The sequence below is a fragment of the Lepisosteus platostomus genome, chromosome 14, assembly GCF_059453375.1.
Source record: "Lepisosteus platostomus isolate fLepPlt1 chromosome 14, fLepPlt1.hap1, whole genome shotgun sequence".
NCBI classification, from domain to species: Eukaryota; Metazoa; Chordata; class Actinopteri; order Semionotiformes; family Lepisosteidae; genus Lepisosteus; species Lepisosteus platostomus.
Genome location: NC_142624.1, coordinates 2,500,294 through 2,520,437, shown reverse-complemented (window position 1 = coordinate 2,520,437; position 20,144 = coordinate 2,500,294). Strand labels below are relative to the sequence as shown.

The window sequence follows — 20,144 nt, the reverse complement described above, 5'->3', positions numbered from 1 at the left end:
TATAAAGCCGTAAAAAAACAACAACAGATATTTAACAAAATATCCTTCGACGAAGGACGGTCCACAAGCGACAATAATGTACAGTATTCCTAGTGACTAATCAGATCACGTTTTTAGCTCGGTAAACGCAGAGACCACCGCTACTGAGAGGGCTAGGAATCACCCCCGGCGTAAAGGAGTTGTTTTTTTTCCCCCCACTGCTTTCAAATATCGTCTTTTGTATCGTCCACTTGAAGGTCTTATGGTTACCATTTGAGAAAAAAAATAAAATTGGTGACTTAGGTCACAGTTTCCATGGTTATTTCTGCGCGGAAATTGTCGACGAGCTGAGCGACGGGTCTACACGGCCGCTCCCGAGACCGGCGCGTGTCTGCAGGGATTCTGGTCTCTTCCGGAGGACCTGTGTGATATGGGGGTGCGCTGATATAGGGGTGCGCTGGGTCCCGAGATCTGCGCTGCTTTACGCTGTTAAAAGCCGAGTTGGAATGGATCCCCGCTCTCACACCCTGGCCCAGAACTGGATCAGGACTGTCCAGAATTTAAAAAAAAAAAGATTTAAAGGGCTTCGCCTCGAGAAAAGCAGCTCCGTCACCCTGCAGCCCCCAGCTGGCAGCCCCACTGGAGCCCAGCAGGGTGAGCCTGGCCAGTACCTGGAGGGGAGACTCCTGGGAACAACTGAGGCTGCTGCTGGGAGAGGTGTGAGTGGGGCCAGCAGGGGGCGCTCACCCTGCGGTCTGTGTGGGCCCTAATGCCCCATTATAGAGATGGGGGACACTACAGTGTAAAAAAGGCGCCGTCCTTCGCATGAGACCTAAACCCGAGGCCCTGACTCTCTGTGGTCATTAAAAATCCCATGGCGTTTCTCGAAAAGAGTAGGGGTGTTACCTAGGTGTCCTGGCCAAATTCCCATCGGCTTTTACCCATCATGACCTCCTAATAATCCCCATCTCTCTGCTCTCCTCCCCACTGAGAGCTGGTGTGTGGGGAGAGTACTGGAGCATCATCCAGGTGGGGCTGCGCACTGGTGGGGGTGGAGGGGATCCCCCCTAAGCTGCACGGCGCTGTGAGTGGCCTGTCCAGAAAGGCGCTATATAAGTCTAAGGAATTCGCTGGGCGCGCGATTCCCCGAGAGGCCCCGGGGGAGGTCGCGGCGCGGCGCAAAGCCAGGCGAGTTTTCAAGCTCGTTTTCCTCCGCTGTCACAAGTAATTAAGGCCGCCGCGAGGATGCAGATACCTTATTATTAAGCAGCAAACGAGAGGGCGACCCCGCAGAAGTGGGGGGGTGGGGGTGGGGCTCGTTTCCGGAACTGACCCGTTGCCTTTCGCCCAGAACCCGAGGGCGCCGGAGAAGCGCCTCTGCTCGCCAGTCTAACGATTTCCTGCTGTGGTTTTCAGAGCCACCGCTGTCTCCTTACGCGCGTAAAGGGAAACGACAGCTGGGCTCAGTCTTTATCAGTATTATGGGGAAATCATTGCAGTTTGAGAAACTGCATCAGTGTCCATCAGTACAGGGACGGGCTCTCTGGGATCTGTCCACATTTCCCCGGCAGGGGCTGTAACTCAGGTCATGACCCTGAAACCATCCTTTCCTCTCGACTGGGGGACAGTGTAACTGCGGCCGATCGGGCGGGTATTCGCAATGCTAAGCCACTCGGGAATCGATCTGGACGGAAGATCTGAAGACAGTGCTCACTCGATCGGGCGACTGAACTGCTTAGTGGATCAGGAGTTTGACAAGTATCCCCCAGACCGGACCGGGGCTCTCCGGGAATTTTAGGATGGGAGACTCCGGCTCCAGAGGCTGCCTCGTGCCCTGAAGACCCCCACCACCACCACCACGCTCACACACACACACACACGCGCTTCCCCGCGCGACGTCGCGTCTCGAGCCCCTGCCCCTGCACTGACGCCGAACCGCCTGGGCTGATGAAGGAGAGCGAGCGCGCACACGCACGCACACACACACACACAAGCAGGGAGGGAGGGAGAGAGAGAGAAGTCTAAAGTGATTTATCCACACCTCCCACGGCACACAGCGCCAGCACTCGGCGAGCGAGAGAGTGGTTACCTGGATACGGCCAACTTATTCCCGCCCGTTAATGGACACGGGCTCAGTCGAGCGGGCGCAGCAGCTGGCGAAAGCACCGCGCGTGTTTGTGTGTCTATTAACACATGTATTAATTAATTACTCACGCCGCGAGCTCCAAGGCGCTCCGCACGGCGACTCCCTCTTTATTTCCTGCCTCCTCCCCCTCCTTGACAGCTATTCCGCCGGTCCTTAGCTCCCTCAGACCCTCCTTTCTGGATACAAGCCGGGCAGCTTTTCCCGAAGTCCAACAACTTCCGACAAGATCCCACAGGGCGGACAGGTAAGCCCGTGTTTCTCCTTGGCTGTGTGCGCGTCTCCCTCCTGGGGAAATTAACGTTGGAGGTAAAAAACAAACGCCTGGTTCTGCTCTGCCGTAACGCGCGGCGTCGCTTGCCTGGGAGTAATGCTGTTTTATATCTTTTTAGCTTCCCAAGTGGAAACGGTGTTCGCGTACGCCTGTTTTTTTTATATATATTTTTGTTGGTTTGTATTTATTTTCTGAGCGGTACCAAGTTTATCTGCGCTCTCTTTGAAGGTGTGTGTGGCGGTGGTGGGGGTGTCTCTTGCAATGTGCGCAAATACCGGCGGAAGGTGCCAACAGCCGCCAGAGTGCACACGCAATTCCGCCTCCCGACGCGTCCACGCAGAAGTGGCTTTTTACCGTCCGACATTCCTGAAGGCTAGGGGTTCCCGAGGGGAGGGTCCGAAATCGGCCTGCGGGGATGTTCCTAGCCGGGGTTGGGTCTGTGGTCAGCCTTAGTGGGGTGCAGACCCGTTTCCCCCTCAGTCTACCGCTTTCATTCAAGGGGTTCCCAGCCCCACCCGTGCCGAAGAACACGCGTGTCCTCCAGTTTGCCGATTTCCAGTTTTTCCTCTCTCTCCCCCCCCCCGGGCGGAGTTTCCCGCCGGCTTTCAGCTCCGGCGGAGTCGACAGGGGCGGGTGCGGCGCCTGGGATCAGCCCTGCGCCGATCGGCCCGGCTCAGGCACGGCAGCCGGGAGGAGAGCAGACGGACGGGGTGGGCGGGGGACGCATCGTCCTCCCCACCCGTCTGCGCGTAGCAGCCGTTTCGCTCGTCAAGACCTGCGCCAACGAGGGGGACGAGGGCTTTGGAAATGGTCCGTTTTTAGCTGGGGAACCCGGGTCCGAGCGCGGCGAAAGAAAGTCAAAAACCAGCAGGCAGGCAGATCAGTTAACACGAGCTCTGGCGATAAAAGGGCAGGGCTGGCCTTAGGGGAGAGCGGGGCGCCCCTGCGGGCTGGGGCCTCCGACCACCAGGGGGCGCCCTGCCAAAACCCCTGACTGTCGAGGGCGGCCGATTCCCCGAGCGCACACATCTCGGCACATGAGAGGGGGGTGGGATGGCACTTGGCAAATCCGGCTCGGACTTGGGGGCACCCCGGGTGGTTTGCGCCACCCCCGATGTAGAGCCCAGCGGGAATGAACACCAGGCGATACCGGGGTCCCTCCGGGCACAGGAGTGGGGAGGGCGTTCGACCCAGCGCCCGGCGCCGGGCGGAAGGGAATCCCGCGCACCGCCGTGAGCTCTGTGTGGCGCCAGGGGCTGCCCTGTCCTCTCGAGCTCAGCGCCGTGCTCGGCCCGCCATCGGGGGAACACCGCGGGCTCCCCGGCGGATGGTGAGCTCTCCCAGGGGCGGCGGAGACAGAGGGGCCCGTCTTCCCCGGGAGGAGGACTGCTCGTCCCCAATCCTGCGACCACTGGACCCCCAGCTCCGGGATCAAGATCCACTGGGAGTCTCTGGGTCCTGCCGGGCCGAGGGGGGAGACCTCAAGAGGTGGCGGAGCCCCCCCCCCCACTGCAGAGGCTCGAGACCCGGGACGTGAGTCCGAGAAGGACTCGGTCGTGTTGGGTCCGACTTGACCACGTGCTCTTCACTGGGGGGGGGCACACTGCCCCACGGCCACAGCCTCTTTCGCCACCAGAGAAGAGCTCTCTCTCCCCATCAGCGCCGCTCCGGGATCTGGGAGACGTCTGGAAAGCAGCCCAATGGGCAGATTTCGCCGACCCACCCCCCTCTCCCCCTCCCCCTCTGTTTGCTCTCCTGTAAGTGCTCGTTTAGCGAGTTCGCTCACTTCAGCCTAGCGAGAAAATTGGCCCTCACTTCCCACAGCCCCCAGCTCCCCGCCGACGACCTGCGTCCAGGAACCCCTTCTGCTCCTGCCCCTTCCCAAGAGCTGCGTCCAGGAACCCCTCCTGCTCCTGCCCCTTCCCAAGAGCTGCGTCCAGGAACCCCTCCTGCTCCTGCCCCTTCCCAAGAGCTGCGTTCAGGAACTCGAGCGGCACGATCTTCCGCTTCGACAGACCAGGACGGATGACGCCCGGGGGGCTCCCACCCGTTTCTCGGAATAGGAGCGACTCCAGGAGCCCGGCCGTGAAAAAGGGGCTCCCGTTCGGTTCTGCCCCCCTGCCCGGGATGCCACGTTTGCAGGGCGTCCGAGACGGGCTGACGTACTTTTCACATCTTCCCCCACTGTCGAGCGCGCAGGCTGAAGGATCGAGGGCTGGGCTGTGCAGTTTTCAGAAACCTTTCAAACAAATCCAGTGTCCCTGACCCCCTGTCTTGGGTCCTGGGTTCGAATTTGATTTCTGGTGGGGGGAGGGCATGTTCTCTATATGAGTTTCCTCCCACAGTCCAAAGACCTGCGGTAAGATTGTTCTCCAGTATGTGCGTGTCCTGCCCAGTGTGCATGGGCACGTGTGCGTGTCTGTGTGAGTGTGGGGCTCCAGCGTGCCTCAGGTGTCCCTGAGAGTAGATAAAACACAATGTCGAGGTCGAAATCACTCCTGTGACATTCCTCTAGACGGCCAACACATATACTTGGCTACACTGAGAGGTCTGTAACATCGCAGGCTGCTGCAGTAGTTGATTCGCTCTCAGACGGGGGGCAGGTGTCTGTGTCTGCGGCTTACTAATGCAGTGGGACCAGATCAAGAGCTTTTCCAGGCGTTGAAGTACAGACTATGATTCCTGGAGCCTTTTGAGCTGCAACCCATCCTGTACAGCGGTGCTTTCAATGACATGCTGGGCGGAGACGAGGCAGGGTTAAAGACACATTGAGCTCGGACATCTGGCAGCAAAATGTATTTGACGTAAGGTTACAGGTGAGCAAAAACCAAGTATGGCCTCCTTTGGTTTGGTCACCTTTTCTAAGGCTCTTGTTCCTCACTTAAACTGACGGAACTGCGGATTACTAGTAGATCTTGAAAAAGCACTGTTAACAAGTAGCTGAGCAGCATGCCATTGTTTTCCTACGATCCAGATAGATGTGGTCCAGTCGTGCAGTTTAAGCCATTTGGCAGATGGGTGCGAATATTTGCACCCAGGTAGGTAGGTAGATAGGCAGACCTGCCTGTCTCTGTTATGCAGCTATGCCAAGACTCTGACACACCATCTCAGGTAATACGCAGTTTGTATGATCTCTCCCTGCCTGGGGAGTGTGTTTCCTTGAGTGGCACACAGTAGGAGGCGTGTCTGTCAAGGGGGTATGCAGCTGTCCCTCACCGGAGAGAGCCCCCCCAATGTTCACGACACTCAGGGGTTGACTGCACAGACACGTGACGGTCCGCACCCACCCCCACTACCTTTCAACACCAGAAGCCAGCGGGCGCGTTCCTGAAAGCGGCCCCATTAGTGTGAGAGCCGATTAAAAAGGCATTCGTCGTGTGCATCTGTTTGCGAGGTCGGAGCTCTCGGCGCGCGGAGAAAAGCAAAAACAACATCTGTGATAAATGCGTGCTTCACCATAAGCACAATTAGCGGTGCTTTTGCAAAACGCGCTCCGCACTCCAGCTGACAATCTGCCTCTTAGGATAAGCAGCATCACTTGACAAAAGAGGCTTTTATGTCCCCTGTACACCTGCCCCCTATGAACCTGCGACGGCCTTGATCTGCATTTGCACGATTCGCGATTTGTCAGTACCGTTCATTCAGAGGCGTTCTGCTATCTCCCGCGAATGGGCTCCACGCGGCGGGTGGGGATCTCACGCCTTCAGCTCTATAATCTCGGCTGAAAGACGTTTATTGGGGAGGGCGGATTGCAAGCTCTTGATCCTCGAAAAACATAATAAAAAAGAGTTTGAACAGCCTGCTCAACCACCAGAGCCGTCGTACAGCGCGTCGCCCTGCGCCTCTCCCGGATCGCATTCCGTCTTTTAACAGGTGCACAAGCGCTTTAACGTCTCTTACAATTACGCAGGGTGCCTGCAGAAAGCAAAGGACGAGAATCTTCTGCGCAATTCACTTTAAAAAACCCTCATTTTCCTATTATTATGAACAGGGACTATTTAAAGACCTTCATAAGAGCAATTGATTCACCACCTTACTGGTGGGCACTAAACTCTGAAAATATCTTGTGAGTTTAATGCTCTCCTTATGATGTCTTTCTCTTCTCTGGCCCTCCGGTCTCGCTCCAGTTTTGCGTGGTGACTTGATTGACTGAGACCTGCTTTTCGCGTCCTTCATCTTTCTTTCCCCAGCTGGACCGCACCGGGCGCTAAAAACCAGAACGACGTTCCACTGCATCAGCTCTCGATCGGACACACGCTCAGGGTGCCCGAGGGGGCGTGGGGAGAGGACTGGGGTTCCCCGCTCTTTAGCAACAGAAAGGCTTCAGAAACTGGGGCGCCCCTGGAGCAAAACTGGTTGAAGGTGGCTCTGTATGTAAACTGACATCTCCGATAGCTCTGCCAGCCTAGCGGAATCTGACGTGACCTTACCCAGCAGCAGGTCGAGCTGGGGGCACAATTCCCCGTCCAGCATTTCCACAGCTCAGTCGGGTCCTGTCCCCAGATTTCAAAACCGGGCCGCCGGCGCTGGGATTTCAAAACCCAGAAACCAGCCGACCTTTTGTGAACCTGGATCTTCCTTTGTCTCCGGTGAATCCGGTTCCCATCGTCAAGATCCTGAGCTTTTTAGGGCTCGTTTCCACTTGCCCAGACACATAAGCCGAAAGCAAAAGCGCCGACCCAGGACCCCCAATAGGGTCCGGCCCTGGAACGGGCCGCCCTGCAAGGGTTTTGGCCAGCAAGAGCTGCTGCCCGGCTATCTCATCTCGCCTTCTCGGGGGGCGGCTGCTAGGCCGAGGGGCAGCAGGAGAGGCACGCCCCCCGCGGGCTGCAGGGAGAATCACCAGGGCGCTGGCCCTGCCGGGCTGATCAGACCGGGTTTCGACACGGAGGGTGATGTGTTTTTGATTGGGTTTCTGGCCCAGTGCACTGCTGCCTCTCGCTGCTGGTTCCATTCCCCACCCACCTGCCGCCTTCCATCAGTGCAGTGCTGGGCTCAGCTGGTTCTTACTGAACTCATCACCCCCCCCGTCAGCGCCCTGACCGGGGGTCCGCCTGCTCTGTTCAGGCGACAGAGACCCAGATCGCCGCCGGTGGAGGAAGAAGCCGCGAGAGCCGTCCCCCCGGAGCGGCTCGGAGAAGAGGGGGGCTGCTTTTATTTATTTTTTTTCCCCCTGTTGCTGCTCGACCCCCGCCTGGAGCGCCGAACCTCTCTCCCCGGGGAAGATCGCACGGGTGGCGGGCGAGACGAGGCGCGCGGCCGTCTGCTCGTTAGCGTTAGGGGTCCCTCCTCGATCTGCCTCTTGGAAATTCGCCCTCATCTGTCATCCGCCGAGAGGCCTGGTAATCGGTTCTGTTTGCACCCTCTCCACCCCCCCCAGCTTCTCCAGAAGGGCCTCCTTCACTGCCGGGCCTCGGTGCTCTGAGCCCCCATCTCCTGATAAGGCTCTGGAGCCGCAGGGCCTGTTGGCTTTTCCACTCTGCCGATAAGAAGAGCCGTATCTGATCAACAGGGCTTTCAGGCGCGGGCTGCTGTGGGATTATTCTTATCAAGCCTGGCGGCCGGAGAGCTGCTCGGCGGTCTTGTACTCGTTTCTCCATTCTCCTCTGCTGCTGGGGAGCGTTTCTCTCCTCTCGCCTGAGGCCCTTCCGCTGTGGTGTTTCCACAGCGGGTGGAGCAGGGCCCGGCCGGGGCATCCCGATTGATGGAGCACAATCAGAGAAGGGGGGAGGGGGGCTCTGGCCCCCCGAGAGGGGTCACGGGTTCACGTCCTCTGGGAAGCACAGCTTCACATCCGCGTGCCATAGGTCGAGCTGGGCGCGCACTCGCCCTGCTCCGAAAAGTCGTTTTATTAGAACCTGTCAACGTTCCAGCGAATGAAGGCTGTGCCTGGGTGCAAGGCGGGGCACACCCCTGGATGGGACGCCACACACAGATACACACACACACGCGCTCACACCAGGGCCAGTTTTCCCAGAGTCCACGACCTACCAGCTGGTCTTTGGGCTGTAGGAGGAAAACCGGAGCGCCCGGAGAAAACCCACGAAAACCTGAGGAGAACGTGCAAGCTCCACACAGACAGTACCCTAGGTCTGGAATCGAACCCAGGGCCCCAGCACGGCGAGGCTGGAATGCTGCCCACTGCCCCACTATCCCACCACAACGACTAGCTCTAAATGTCCAGTTTCTTGTGCCGATCGTGTTCGAGCACGATCCTGCTGTCCCGCTGCTCCACGGCTCGATGAAAAGGGAGAGGGTGCTCGCGGGCGGGTGATGTGGAATAAAGACCCCCCCCCCCCCCATCCGGGAGCCGGGTGAGGCGAAGGCAGCCGGGACTCGGAGGCGGAAGCAGAACCGCGCTCAAGCTTGTTCGAGAAGAAAGGAGGCGCCGTCAGGTGTGACGGAACAGCGCGCCCCCCCCGCCGGCCCGGTGAACTGTCCCGGGAGGCTGACGCCATCTGATCGCGCCGCTCTTCGATTCGCTCGGCGGCACAAGATGTATTTAGCAGCGGGGAGAGGGATGAATGTGGCCCGCTGGCAGCTCCGCGGCTCTCTTTTAGGAGCTGGATTAACGGGGGGGCAGCCAGCGCTGGGGCCACGGATGGTGGAGAAGGGCGTAGGGGCAGTGTGGGGGCTTGTCCCCGCACCCCCCCCCCAAAAAGAAAATATTTTTCTGTACAGAGGAATGAAAAGCAGACAGCCTTTTCCCCAAGAACGGGGCTGTGCACCCCTGGTTTATTTCATGCCATTTGATCAATCCTGTTCCGTTTTCGTCCCGTTCAGGTTCAGTTCTCAGCTCAGCCCCCCGCTCTGATCTTGCACGGGTGCGAAGTGGGTGGTCCCACCTCCCTTTTCCCCTCCCCCCCCCCATCCTTCTCCTTCGCAAGCTCCCCGTGGGATGTACCTTCATTTGCAGGCGCTCCTTAATTGAATGAGCCTAAACAAACACAACAGACTAAGAAATGGACTGGTGTCCTGTCCAGGGTGTACCCTGCCATGTGCCCGTTGCTTGCTGGGATACACTCAGCTCCACGATGACACTGAACTGGAAGAAGCAGTTAGATAATGGCCGGAAGCATTAATAAAAATTGAGGTGGTGCAGGAGATAGTGGGTTAAACTGGACAATGTAATCCAAATCGTGACCTGTCAGAGAAAGAGTGAAGGGGTACCGTGAGACCCCGACAGAGAAGAGAAACAAGTATTCATGAGGTCATGGGTCAGGCCAGAGAAACAAACTAAATAGCTTATGTCCTCACCTTATCATATAACGTAGGCAGCAGTGGGCACCAGAAGGTGGCAGGTTCAAATCCTGGGTGGCACAGCTGTTGCACTTCGCTCTGATTGCCTTCAGTAAACATGCTCATCTGCATAAGCTGTATAAAAAAGTGGACTGGGCAAACGCGTCGGCCAGATCAAGAAAGTAATATTACAGATTGCTAAGAGCTGTAGTTTGTATTCTGTAGCGTTCGTGCTGTAGTGACACCAAAAGTATTGGAAATCTTTCATGTTTGGAGGTAGTAGTGCTAAGTACTAATTACTCCAACAAATAATGCCAGTAATCTATGTTTACATTGGCTACAGTGAATAAAGTCTGGCCAGAAACTTATCTTCCCTTTTACAAATTAAGATAGGAAAATTACAAGTGGGCATGAAACGCAGGAAAAAACATGTCATTATTTTTTTTTATATCTGTAAGGCACTACCTTGTTCGGCGCAAAGCTATTTCCTGGTAATGTTATGAAAAACCAAACCAGCCAAATCAACTTTCAATACACACTGTACCTTTCTCGGTTTCAGAAAGGGAGGGGTAACCTTAAAAGCCTGCCCTCTCCCGGCATCACGCAGTCAGGTGGGACCCCAAAAGAAAGGTGGAAAACTCCTCCTCGCAGCTCCAGGAAACGAATCTGTAAAGAGGTCTGGTGTTGACTGGAAACGGATGAAAACGTTTCCACGTGCAAAGCTGAAGAAATGACTAGTTCTGACGAAGTGCAGTGAATCTGCGCACTGCTGGACCCAGACCAGAGCAGTTCAGCCAGAAACAGCCAGAGCATGACTGAAACATGCTTTTGAAAATGGATTCGAGAGCACGCCTGCGCCTTCTTAATTCTGCTCAATGCCTACATCAATTAAAGGGACAAATTGAGACAACAAAGCAATCTCTACCCACCAGGCATTTGGCTGCAGCGTGCGGAGACCAGGTGGATGAAACAGGCGGCTCTGTCGCTTTGCGAGGCTCTGTCTTCTGGGAAGAGGGAGCCGAGCTGTTAAAGCCTTGATTAATGTCGCACATTAGTCTTGAAATCTATTTGGCTGGAGCACCACCAGTTGGGGCTGCCGAACGAGGGCGACTATTTTAGCTTCGCCACCTCCTACATCCGTGACAGCAAAGGGCAAACTCCAGGGTTTGTGACACACACACAGTGCTTTGGTTTCAGACGCGGACGAAACCGAGACCACAGAGGTAAGGGCGTTTTTTTTAATCTATATTAGATACACGCTCAGATTCATAAGCTTTGAAGGCTTTTAAAAACACTATATACAGGGTCAAAATGTACAAAGCGCCGCACATGGAGAATATCCGCAAGTCCTGTAGGTAAGCTAGCAATACTGCTGCACTCCAGTGGAAACACACTGCCATCCTTGTAAGATAGGAAAAGCCTTTTGTCCTGCCTTTCCCAGAGGCACACGCAGTGGACTTCTCTTAATTGCCCCTGAGGAGTTTCTGTCATGCACTTGAGCTGTGTTTGCGATAAGGACCTTAAATACCCTTCTGCTGGAAAAAGACCCACAGGCAGCGAGACAGTGCTGCTGCTGCCCCTGATCAGATCAATACATGCAGATGGAGCCAGTATAGAGACAGTGACACTACACTGTAAAAAGGCGCCGTCCTTCGGATGAGATGTAAAACCGAGGTCCTGACTCTCTGTGGTCATTAAAAATCCCAGGGTGTTTCTCAAAAAGAGTTGGGGTGTAACCCCAGTGTCCTGGCCAAATTTCCCCCCTGGCCTTTACCCATGAGGGTCTAATAACCCCCCTCTCTGAACTGGCTTCATCACTCTGCTCTCCTCCCCACTGAGAGCTGGTGTGTGGGGAGCGGACTGGAGCATCATCCAGGTGGGGGTACACACTGGTAGTGGTGGAGGGGATCCCCATGACCTGTCCAGCGCTGTGAGTGGGGTGTCCAGAAAAGAGCTCAGGAATTCTTATTATTAGAGTCCATCGTCTATCACACTCAACCTGCATACGGCTACGCAATAATGGGGAGCAAAGCAGCCTGGACTCCTGCAGCTTCTCTGCTTGGACCAGCAGCAAGAGGAGCAGGGATGGGATCCCTGGACACCTCCTTTTATATTCCAGTCATTCCTGCCCCGCCCCCCCACTCCAGGAAGGCGAGCGCTCGTGATTAATGTGTGCCGCCTCTGTGATAAAGAGATTGAACATGTGTGCTCAGCTGTAGCGTCGCATGACCCCTCGCGGCTCATTCTCACCCCTGATCGCACTCAAGCGCAGCGGGACTGCTTATCTCTCCACCGGCCCCCTCCCCCTGTCTCCTCCGCCAGAGCACGCCCCTTCCCACGCCCCCTCCTCGACTTTCTAAGGATCTGGAGCGCCTTTTGAGTGCTTCCTCCGCGAAAAGAATTCAACGCCAATGGAACTGAAAGCCCAACACCAGCTGGGGGGATTCAGAAGGCTCCTCATGGAGAACAAGGTCATGCACGGTCTCTGTTAAGGCCGTTACCCTTTTTTGCAAAAGTCTGGAGGGTGTCTCCAGGTCGGGAATCTGACATTTTTCCAACTGGGAAAAGACTGCTGTGCAGATCATAAATCCACTGCCCCGGGCTGTAGGGGCTCATCCTGGACTGGGACCCTGGCTGGGATCTCCAGGCTGTAGGGGCTCATCCTGGACTGGGACCCTGGCTGTGATCTCCAGGCTGTAGGGGCTCATCCTGAACTGGGACCCTGGCTGTGATCTCCGGGCTGTAGGGGCTCATCCTGGACTGGGACCCTGGCTGTGATCTCCAGGCTGTAGGGGCTCATCCTGAACTGGGACCCTGGCTGTGATCTCCGGGCTGTAGGGGCTCATCCTGGACTGGGACCCTGGCTGTGATCTCCAGGCTGTAGGGACCCTGGCTGTGATCTCCAGGCTGTAGAGGCTGAGAAAGTACTATTGAGTGCTCATGGGGGAAAAAAAAGCATCGCTCTTGAAATGCAGCATAAAGAAATGAAGGCGAGCCAGGTGGCCTGTGTTCTTGAGCCTGATTTTAAACCTGGACCCACTGCCACACAGATGCTGCTCTAGTTTGTCCATTATTGTTGCTTCTCTTAGCCGGGCTGTGCTGATCACCCGGCTGCTGCAGCGGTCGGAGTCTGGGGCTCTCCTGTCACCCTGCCCCCCAGCCCCCTCCAGGCTGCAGAAGGGCAAGTTAAAAATACCTGCTGCAAGATCTGAGCACGCCGACCCCAGGGGCGCTGGGCCTCAGAGGCTTCTATAGGATGCAACTGATTTCTGTGTGGGGCTGGCCTAAGGCTCTGGAGCACTGGAGCACCCTGGAACACAGGGGTCCCCAATCTTGGGCCCTGGGCCCTGGGCACCCCCACCCACACAAACCCACCCACAGCGGCCTGTTTCTGCTCCAGCGGAGCTCTCGGCCACACAGCTGAGCTGAGCCCTTCACTGACTGCACGGCCGGTCTCGGCTCGTTAACTGGTGCGTTCCATCCGTCTCGTAAACTCCCCAACGCCTGAGCAGAAAGGGAAGCATTCAGATATTCCAGTCCAACGACTTAATTCTTAGTTTAATTAAGGCTTTAATGGAACTAAGCAATGAAATCCCTGCAGGTGTGTGTCTGGATCTCCAGTCCTCTCTGATCTGGGATCCTGGGCACGTCTTTACTGACTTGAATCAATAGTCCACTCAGCTGGTCCATAATGCCACCATTCCTAGTTCTCAGTACGATACTATTAATTCTCAATGAGGATGATCATTTCCCTATATAACCGGATGAAGCAGGGTTGAATCATACTGCCCTACCTAAGGAATGGTCCTTGTATCTGCTGTATGCTTCCAGACCTTTTGTCCAGCTTAAGCTGTGTCCAGTTGAGCCATCCAGGGAGTCACCAGGCAGAAGGCCTGACACAGGGAAAGCACCCGCGAGGCAGATTGTCAGGCAGAGTGCTGTTGGGAGAAATTATAGACTGGCTTCAGCTGGTATTAGCTGGTGCTAATGGGCGTTCAGATCCGCTGGCCCAAATTAAATTCTTCCGCCACTTGTACGGAACACTGGTCATGCTCCGCAAACAGCGGCAGAGGGCTTTTCTGTGAAATGAGCCGCGCTTTTTTCACGCGTTCAGGCAAATGAACCGGGAATCGTGCCCTAGGATTTTAACCCCAGGCAATTTGAAAAGCTGCTCTATAAAACAATAGATGATTATGACATCTGTTATTAATTAATAATAATAATAATAATAATAATAATAATAATAATAATAATAATAACACTTGAATAATGATAAATAATTAATTCTAATAAGTAGTGGTGATAAAAATAACAAACCTCACCCAGAACAGGACCTGGCCTATGGTCTTCCAGTTTGACGTCGCTGGGATTGTGGCTGGGGTTCGAAGACACTCGGCCCCCCACCCAGCCAGCTCTGGGGAACTGGGGAACGCCACACCCGCCATTCCTGCCAGAGCGAAGGTCTGTAACACAAGCCTGCTGCAGCCTGTGAGGCTGGCTTTAGAAAGACTCGGATGGTATGCGCGCACTGTTTGGGCGGTTAGTGGAGAAATCTGCCGACTGCCAGACGCGAATTCGTCGGGGGGGACCTGAGCCTGAGGGACGACGCGCCGAGTGAATTAGATTTAGAGGAAACGAAGCACTTCATTAGGAGGTCGCTGGCCGCGGGTCTGGAGCATTAGCAACACGCCTCGGGCTCGGTCCCGGCTTGGCAACCCGTCTCCAGAGCACACAGCCGGCGGGGGCAGCAGGTCACCCCCGCCGTGAAGCGGGCAGCAGCAGCAGGGTGGTCTGCTCTAGCGCCTCGGGACGATGGATCTGCCGGCGCGAGGGGGAGCTGAAAGAGAGGAGGCTCTCTCCGCGCGCGTGGTCTGAACCGCGGCCACTCGGAACACAAAAACCCAGGCAGTCCCCTCCGAAGCCCTCTACTCTGCACTGCGTTCCCGGAGCAGGGCTCCTCTCCTAGGTTACGGAAAAGATGTCAATTAGGGGCCATTAAGGCTGCAGTATTGGCCCAGGAACGGCTCTGTTTGACTTGGCTGGGGTGTCAACAGGCTCCAGGCAAGCGCCCAGACAGACACTCGCTCTTCCTCTCCCTTCCTCCCAGCTCCTCTGCTCTGCAGAACGGAGTTGATAAACGTTTACTCCCTCCCCACGCCTTTTCTTCCTTGTAGATTATTGTCTTTTGGGAGGGGTTCCCAATCCTGGGTCTGGGTTGACTGGTGAGGGGAGGGGCGGGGGGTGCATTGTGGAAAAGCTCGTTACTTAATTGAATGATACTTAATTGGTTTAACGAGATGCTTGATCCACACCTTTCTTTTCCCCCCTCAAGCGCGTTTTTCCTCCTGGATCATTGAAGATTGCAATAATAATAAATAATAATTAAGTGGGCGGAAAGGTAGGCTGGCCCTGAAGACCTCTGACTCGTGCAGGGGGCCGACAGGCTGGAGGAGAACAGAGAGAGGAGGGGGAGGGAGAGGAGGGCAGGGCTGGCAGTGCAGCAGGGGAGAGGAAGGACTGAAACCACACAGGAACCGAGGGACCGGAGCCAGAGGAACAACATCCCCCGTGGTGTCAGACTCACGTCCTGGAGTGTCTGGCGTCTTCTGGGTTGTAGGCTAACCTGAGCAATCAATGAACTTAATCACTGTCTCAAAGAGACCTATATAGAACCTTTTCCTCAAGTTATAATCACAGTTTCAATTGATCGTGGGGGAAAATGCACTTCTGTCACAGTACAGTTACCAATACGAACACCTCCGAGTCTGGCGAGACATTTTAAGAACAGCGTAGTTAATGAAATAATTAGACCGATTATGTAGCAGACCTTTGATGCAAAAGACGTCAGACCGTGAGCTGAGCTTGACAGTCTGGACAACAGGGCGAGCAGATTTCTGGATGAGCTGGATTGGGGGGTGTGTGGTGGGAGTATGGCTTCACCCAAGTCTTTCCTGCTTGTGTCTCTGCAGAACAGGAGCCACCGAGATGGGCCGCTACTGAGAGAGGCTACTCCTGCGCCGCGGTTCGATGGAGAGCTTACCTGGACCACCACAGGCCACCTGGATGGCCCCGTCCCTGTCGGAGGCCCGGGCCAGCGTCCCGCCCTCCCTCTTGCCCCCACCCACGGGCGACGCCCTCCTCTCCGGCCTGGCCCTGGGCGAGCTCTTCCAGAACGGGAGCCTCCCCAACAGCACAGGGGAGGGGGAGGGGGAGGGGGCGGGGCCGGGCGTGGCCGGGGTGCTGATCCCCCTCATCTACTTCACGGTGTGCATCATCGGGCTGGGGGGCAACACGCTGGTCATCCACATCGTCCTGCGCTACTCCAAGACCGAGTCGGTGACCAACATCTACATCCTGAACCTGGCCATCGCCGACGAGCTCTTCATGCTGGGGCTGCCCTTCCTGGCCGTGCAGAACGCCCTCTCCTTCTGGCCCTTCGGCTCCTTCATGTGCCGGCTGGTGATGACCGTGGACGGCATCAACCAGTTCACCAGCATCTTCTGCCTGACGGTGATGAGCATCGACCGCTACCTGGCCGTGGTGCACCCCATCCGCTCCTGCAGGTGGCGGAAGCCCCAGGTGGCCAAGGCCGTCAACGGGACCGTGTGGGCCGTCTCCTTCGTCGTGGTCCTGCCCGTCGTGATCTTCGCCGACGTGCCCCGGGGCGGCGGCATCTGCAACATCGACTGGCCCCAGCCGGCGGAGGTGTGGAGGGCCGCCTTCATCATCTACACCTCCACCCTGGGCTTCTTCGGGCCCCTGCTGGTCATCTGCCTGTGCTACCTGCTGATCGTGGTGAAGGTGCGCAGCTCGGGCAAGAAGGTGCGGGCCACCTCCACCAAGCGCAAGAAGTCCGAGCGCAAGGTGACCCGCATGGTGGTCATCGTGGTGGCCGTCTTCGTCTTCTGCTGGCTGCCCTTCTACGCCCTGAACATCATCAACCTGGTGGTGGCCTTGCCCGAGGAGCCCAAGGGCGTCTACTTCTTCGTGGTGGTCCTCTCCTACGCCAACAGCTGCGCCAACCCCATCGTCTACGGCTTCCTGTCGGACAACTTCAAGAGGGGCTTCCGCAAGACCCTGTGCCGCTCCTCCCGGAAAGTCGAGAGCCAGGAGCAGCTGGCGGCCCACCGGCTGCAGCCGGGGCAGCTGGGGCAGCCGGGGCAGCTGGGGCAGCAACAGCAGCCGCCGCCACCGCGGCGGCAGGGGCAGCAAGAGGAGGAGGAAGAGGAGAGGAGGAGGAGGAGGAGGCAGCGGGCGCTGGAGCCCAGGGATGTCTTGAGGAGGAGGAGGGGGAGGGGGACCGAGGAGGAGGAGGAGGAGGACGATGACGACGACGACGAGGCGGAGGAGGAGGAGGACGGGGAGGCCACCGAGATGACCGAGATCTGCCACATTGCTCAGAACGGCAACGGGCAGCCCGAGGCGGCCCGGGCCCTCTTCCTGCCCAAAGGGCAGAGGTCGGGGACGTCCACCGTCTCCCCAACCTCCCGGAACCCCAGGAAAGCCGCCGAGCCCAACGGGAAGACGCCGGACTCGGGCACAGCGCCGGCTCCGGCCCCCTGCCTGCTCAACGGCGCCACCAACGGCAGCATGAAGCCCTTACCCGAGGAGCCTGGGGAGAAGAACACCTTGCTGGAGATCAGCTACCTGTGACCCTTAGGCAGCCGTGACAGAGACCTGGGGCCAGGATTCCCGCCGCGGTACAGCCTGCAGCGAGCAGAGGCTGGATCCCCACCCCGATCCGACCTCTTTTCCAACTAAATCCTCCATGAAGTACCCCGCGGGATTCCTGCGTCAGCCACCGCGGCACCAGGACACTTCCCGACGCAGCCCAGCGGCGGTCAGCTGCTGTCTAAAATCCACCTGTGCTTTCTCGTAGACCCCGAACGAAGTTTTCTCCAACCGTTACTACTGCAAGTGCCACCTCCATCTTGACATCCGCACAGCGTAGGCCACGTCTAAAAGACGCGGTCGAGGGAGGGAGGAGCCGCGGCCCGTGGTCCCGCGGTATGCGCGTTCATCGACGATGCAACGAGGGGAGCACCGAAGCAGGAATCCTCCGGGGGGAAAAGGATTACACCAGTGCAGACGGAAAACCCAGAGGAGGGCACGACTCCGCGGCGAGGTTTTGAAAATGGCAGAAGCTTGCGGGGCTCAGGTCCTGCCAATAATAGGGCACACGAGGAAAGAGTTGGAAAGAGCCTGCGAAGGGGACTGGGTTATTACAGAGCTGCCTCCTCAATACAGGTCCGCTCGCCTCCGGTTCATTACTTCATTGAATCAGTTACTCACCTAACGAACCGGCTGAACCAATTACTGCCTGAAGAGAAAACCAGATGCGTGGGGCTGCATGCTGGGAAGCCGGCAAGTGCTGCAGCCTCACGGCTCTGGTTTCCTGGATTCGACTACAGTCAGGGGCGCCTCTTCCGTGCAGGAGTTTCCCCTGCATTTTTTCTGGGGTCCCTCCTCCTGCCCGGGTGTCCCCCAGCTCCTCCAGATGGGCTGCCCAAGCTGATTGAGGTCTCCAAGTGCCCGTGAGAGAAGGGGGTCCCATCCGAGGGATTTCAGACAGAAGCTTGTTTTCTGCGGAAAATGTGCTCCACCACGAGTAAACGAACTTTGGAACTGTAAAATATTCTGTTCCCATGCACAGCAACACCTGAGCCAATGTAGTCGTCCAGTCATCCAGGCAGGTGGAGGGACAGGTGCTGCGGTTTTTCCAACCTCCTGGAACTGAGCTGTGCAAGCCCCTGCTCCACAACAGTCAGCCTCCTCTTCGACCGATTCCACGGCGAATATCCCCATTGAAACAACTCCCCGTGCTCAATGAGCGCAGGGGGACAACGCGACACATACCCACGATCCCAAGCTTGACTCTTCCCCCCCAAGTGGGCGTTCGATTATAAATACATCGGAACCATGGTCTCACACACTTCTCTCTCTCCTCCTCTCCGTTCCGCTCGTGGCCCCCCAACAGCTTTAGAAAGCAAGTTTCTGACGCTTATTAAAGGAGATCTACACAGTGTGGGGGTGGGGGGCAGGTGGCTACCTGGCTCAAAGGCTTCTCCCCAATCACAAACATCCAGCTGTGGACCCCTGGACCTTTCCACTTCTTCCCATCATTTAAGAAAAATGCCTTAAAAAGATTTAGCCAACTTTCGGATTGTTCCGAACCCCCACTGTCCAACCTGGATTGAAAAAGAACGCTTTTACCCCTCTGCTCACGCAAGCTTCTCAGGAGGTGCCTCTACAGAGGCCTTAAAGCTGACAGACAGTCCCCTTTAAGGCTTGGCTCACACTCTCAGACCATTACAGAAATCTATTTCTTGCATATGTGTGTGGTCATGTACAAGGTGTAATGTAAGAGTGACTGTGTGTATATTGTTTTGTTCTCCTGTTCCCAGCACAGACGTGTGATTTTTCGCTTCTTGTGCGCGGGCCGGCCCTCGGGGAACACCTCTCTCGTGCCGGCCTGCGCGACGGTGGCGAATCTGTGCCGTGCTCGCGGCCGGGCGCCTGGGGAACAGATCGTGCAGTAGCCAATGTACCTTCTGCTGTACGTGTCTGCCCAGCCTGTAATCGCTGAACAATCAAGTGTTTCTGGTTGTAATAAACTGAAGTGCAATGGAGACCTGAGAACGGACTGCAGCTGGGAATGCATTCACAGGGCTCATCAGACAGGGACAAGCGTCAGGGGAGCGTTCCTTATTCTGGGGCTCCCTTGTGGGCAAGAGTCTTCTGTTCCAAGACAAGTCTACTGGCCATTTACAATTTACGGGTACAATCCGATTCCATCTAAATCCCACATTAAGGCTGCAAACCAGTTCCTCCACGCCAATTCCTTGCACAGGAAAGGAACAGGGAAAACTTTCTTCCAGACTGAAAGGAAAAGAGACGCAAAGTTGGGTCTGTTTTCTTTTCGTGTGGAATGAACCTTCGCCTGTTCCCTTGCAGCCCGTGTTGCAATACTGGCCAGTGCGAACACATGCGCGATGACAACGAGGGGGCTGGCCAGTATTCCAACACTCCCCACCACTGGCTGGACCTACGTGTTTTTCCTCTACCAGGTGTTCATCTTGAATCCCTCCCGGCTCTCGGGCGAAAAGAGAAGAAGTTGAGTCTCGTAACAGAGCTCTGGCAGCGCCGAGACTTAATTACCGAAGCGGGTTTCAGCAGCAGGATTGATTAGCTAATTAAGAGTCTCCTTACGTTAATTGAGTGGTGGTGGGTCTGACGCCCTGCGGGGAAATCGAATGGAAGTGCAAAGGGCACTCATCCCCCCCAGCACAGGCGCAGGGAGAGCCGAGCCGAATTCTCTGACCGGAGCCTGCCCAATTAGTTTGATGAGCCGAGCGCCGCTCCCCCCACCAAGAAGCCCTAAGAGAGCCTAGAGTAATGACAGATCAATCAGATCTGCTTTTCTCCAGTTCCACTCGCTTACTCCTGCTGGGCAGTCCATCACTCTTGATTTAATATGCGCTGGCTGCCTTTCAGCTGCAGTTGTCGTTT

The 20,144-nt window shown here is 56.5% G+C and overlaps 1 protein-coding gene across 2 annotated transcripts; it reads left to right on the top strand.

Moving 5' to 3' along the window:
- Positions 1–1,982: 1,982 nt before the first annotated feature.
- On the top strand, positions 1,983–19,274 carry LOC148648683 (somatostatin receptor type 5-like). Of its 2 annotated transcripts, none has more exons than XM_088606485.1 (2): positions 1,983–2,369; positions 15,605–19,274. In XM_088606485.1, the coding sequence occupies exon 2, from the start codon at positions 15,663–15,665 to the stop codon at positions 17,286–17,288; it is 1,626 nt and encodes a 541-aa protein (XP_088462611.1). In that variant the 5' UTR covers positions 1,983–2,369; positions 15,605–15,662; the 3' UTR covers positions 17,289–19,274. The 2 variants fall into 2 exon arrangements, with proteins under 2 accessions (XP_088462611.1, XP_088462612.1); XM_088606486.1 differs by lacking the exon at positions 1,983–2,369 and adding an exon at positions 10,020–10,858.
- The last annotated feature ends 870 nt before the right edge of the window (positions 19,275–20,144 follow it).

Bases quoted from the DNA above. Each gene is read 5' to 3' on its own strand.
- LOC148648683 (XM_088606485.1), top strand. From the start codon at position 15,663: ATGGAGAGCTTACCTGGACCACCACAGGCCACCTGGATGGCCCCGTCC.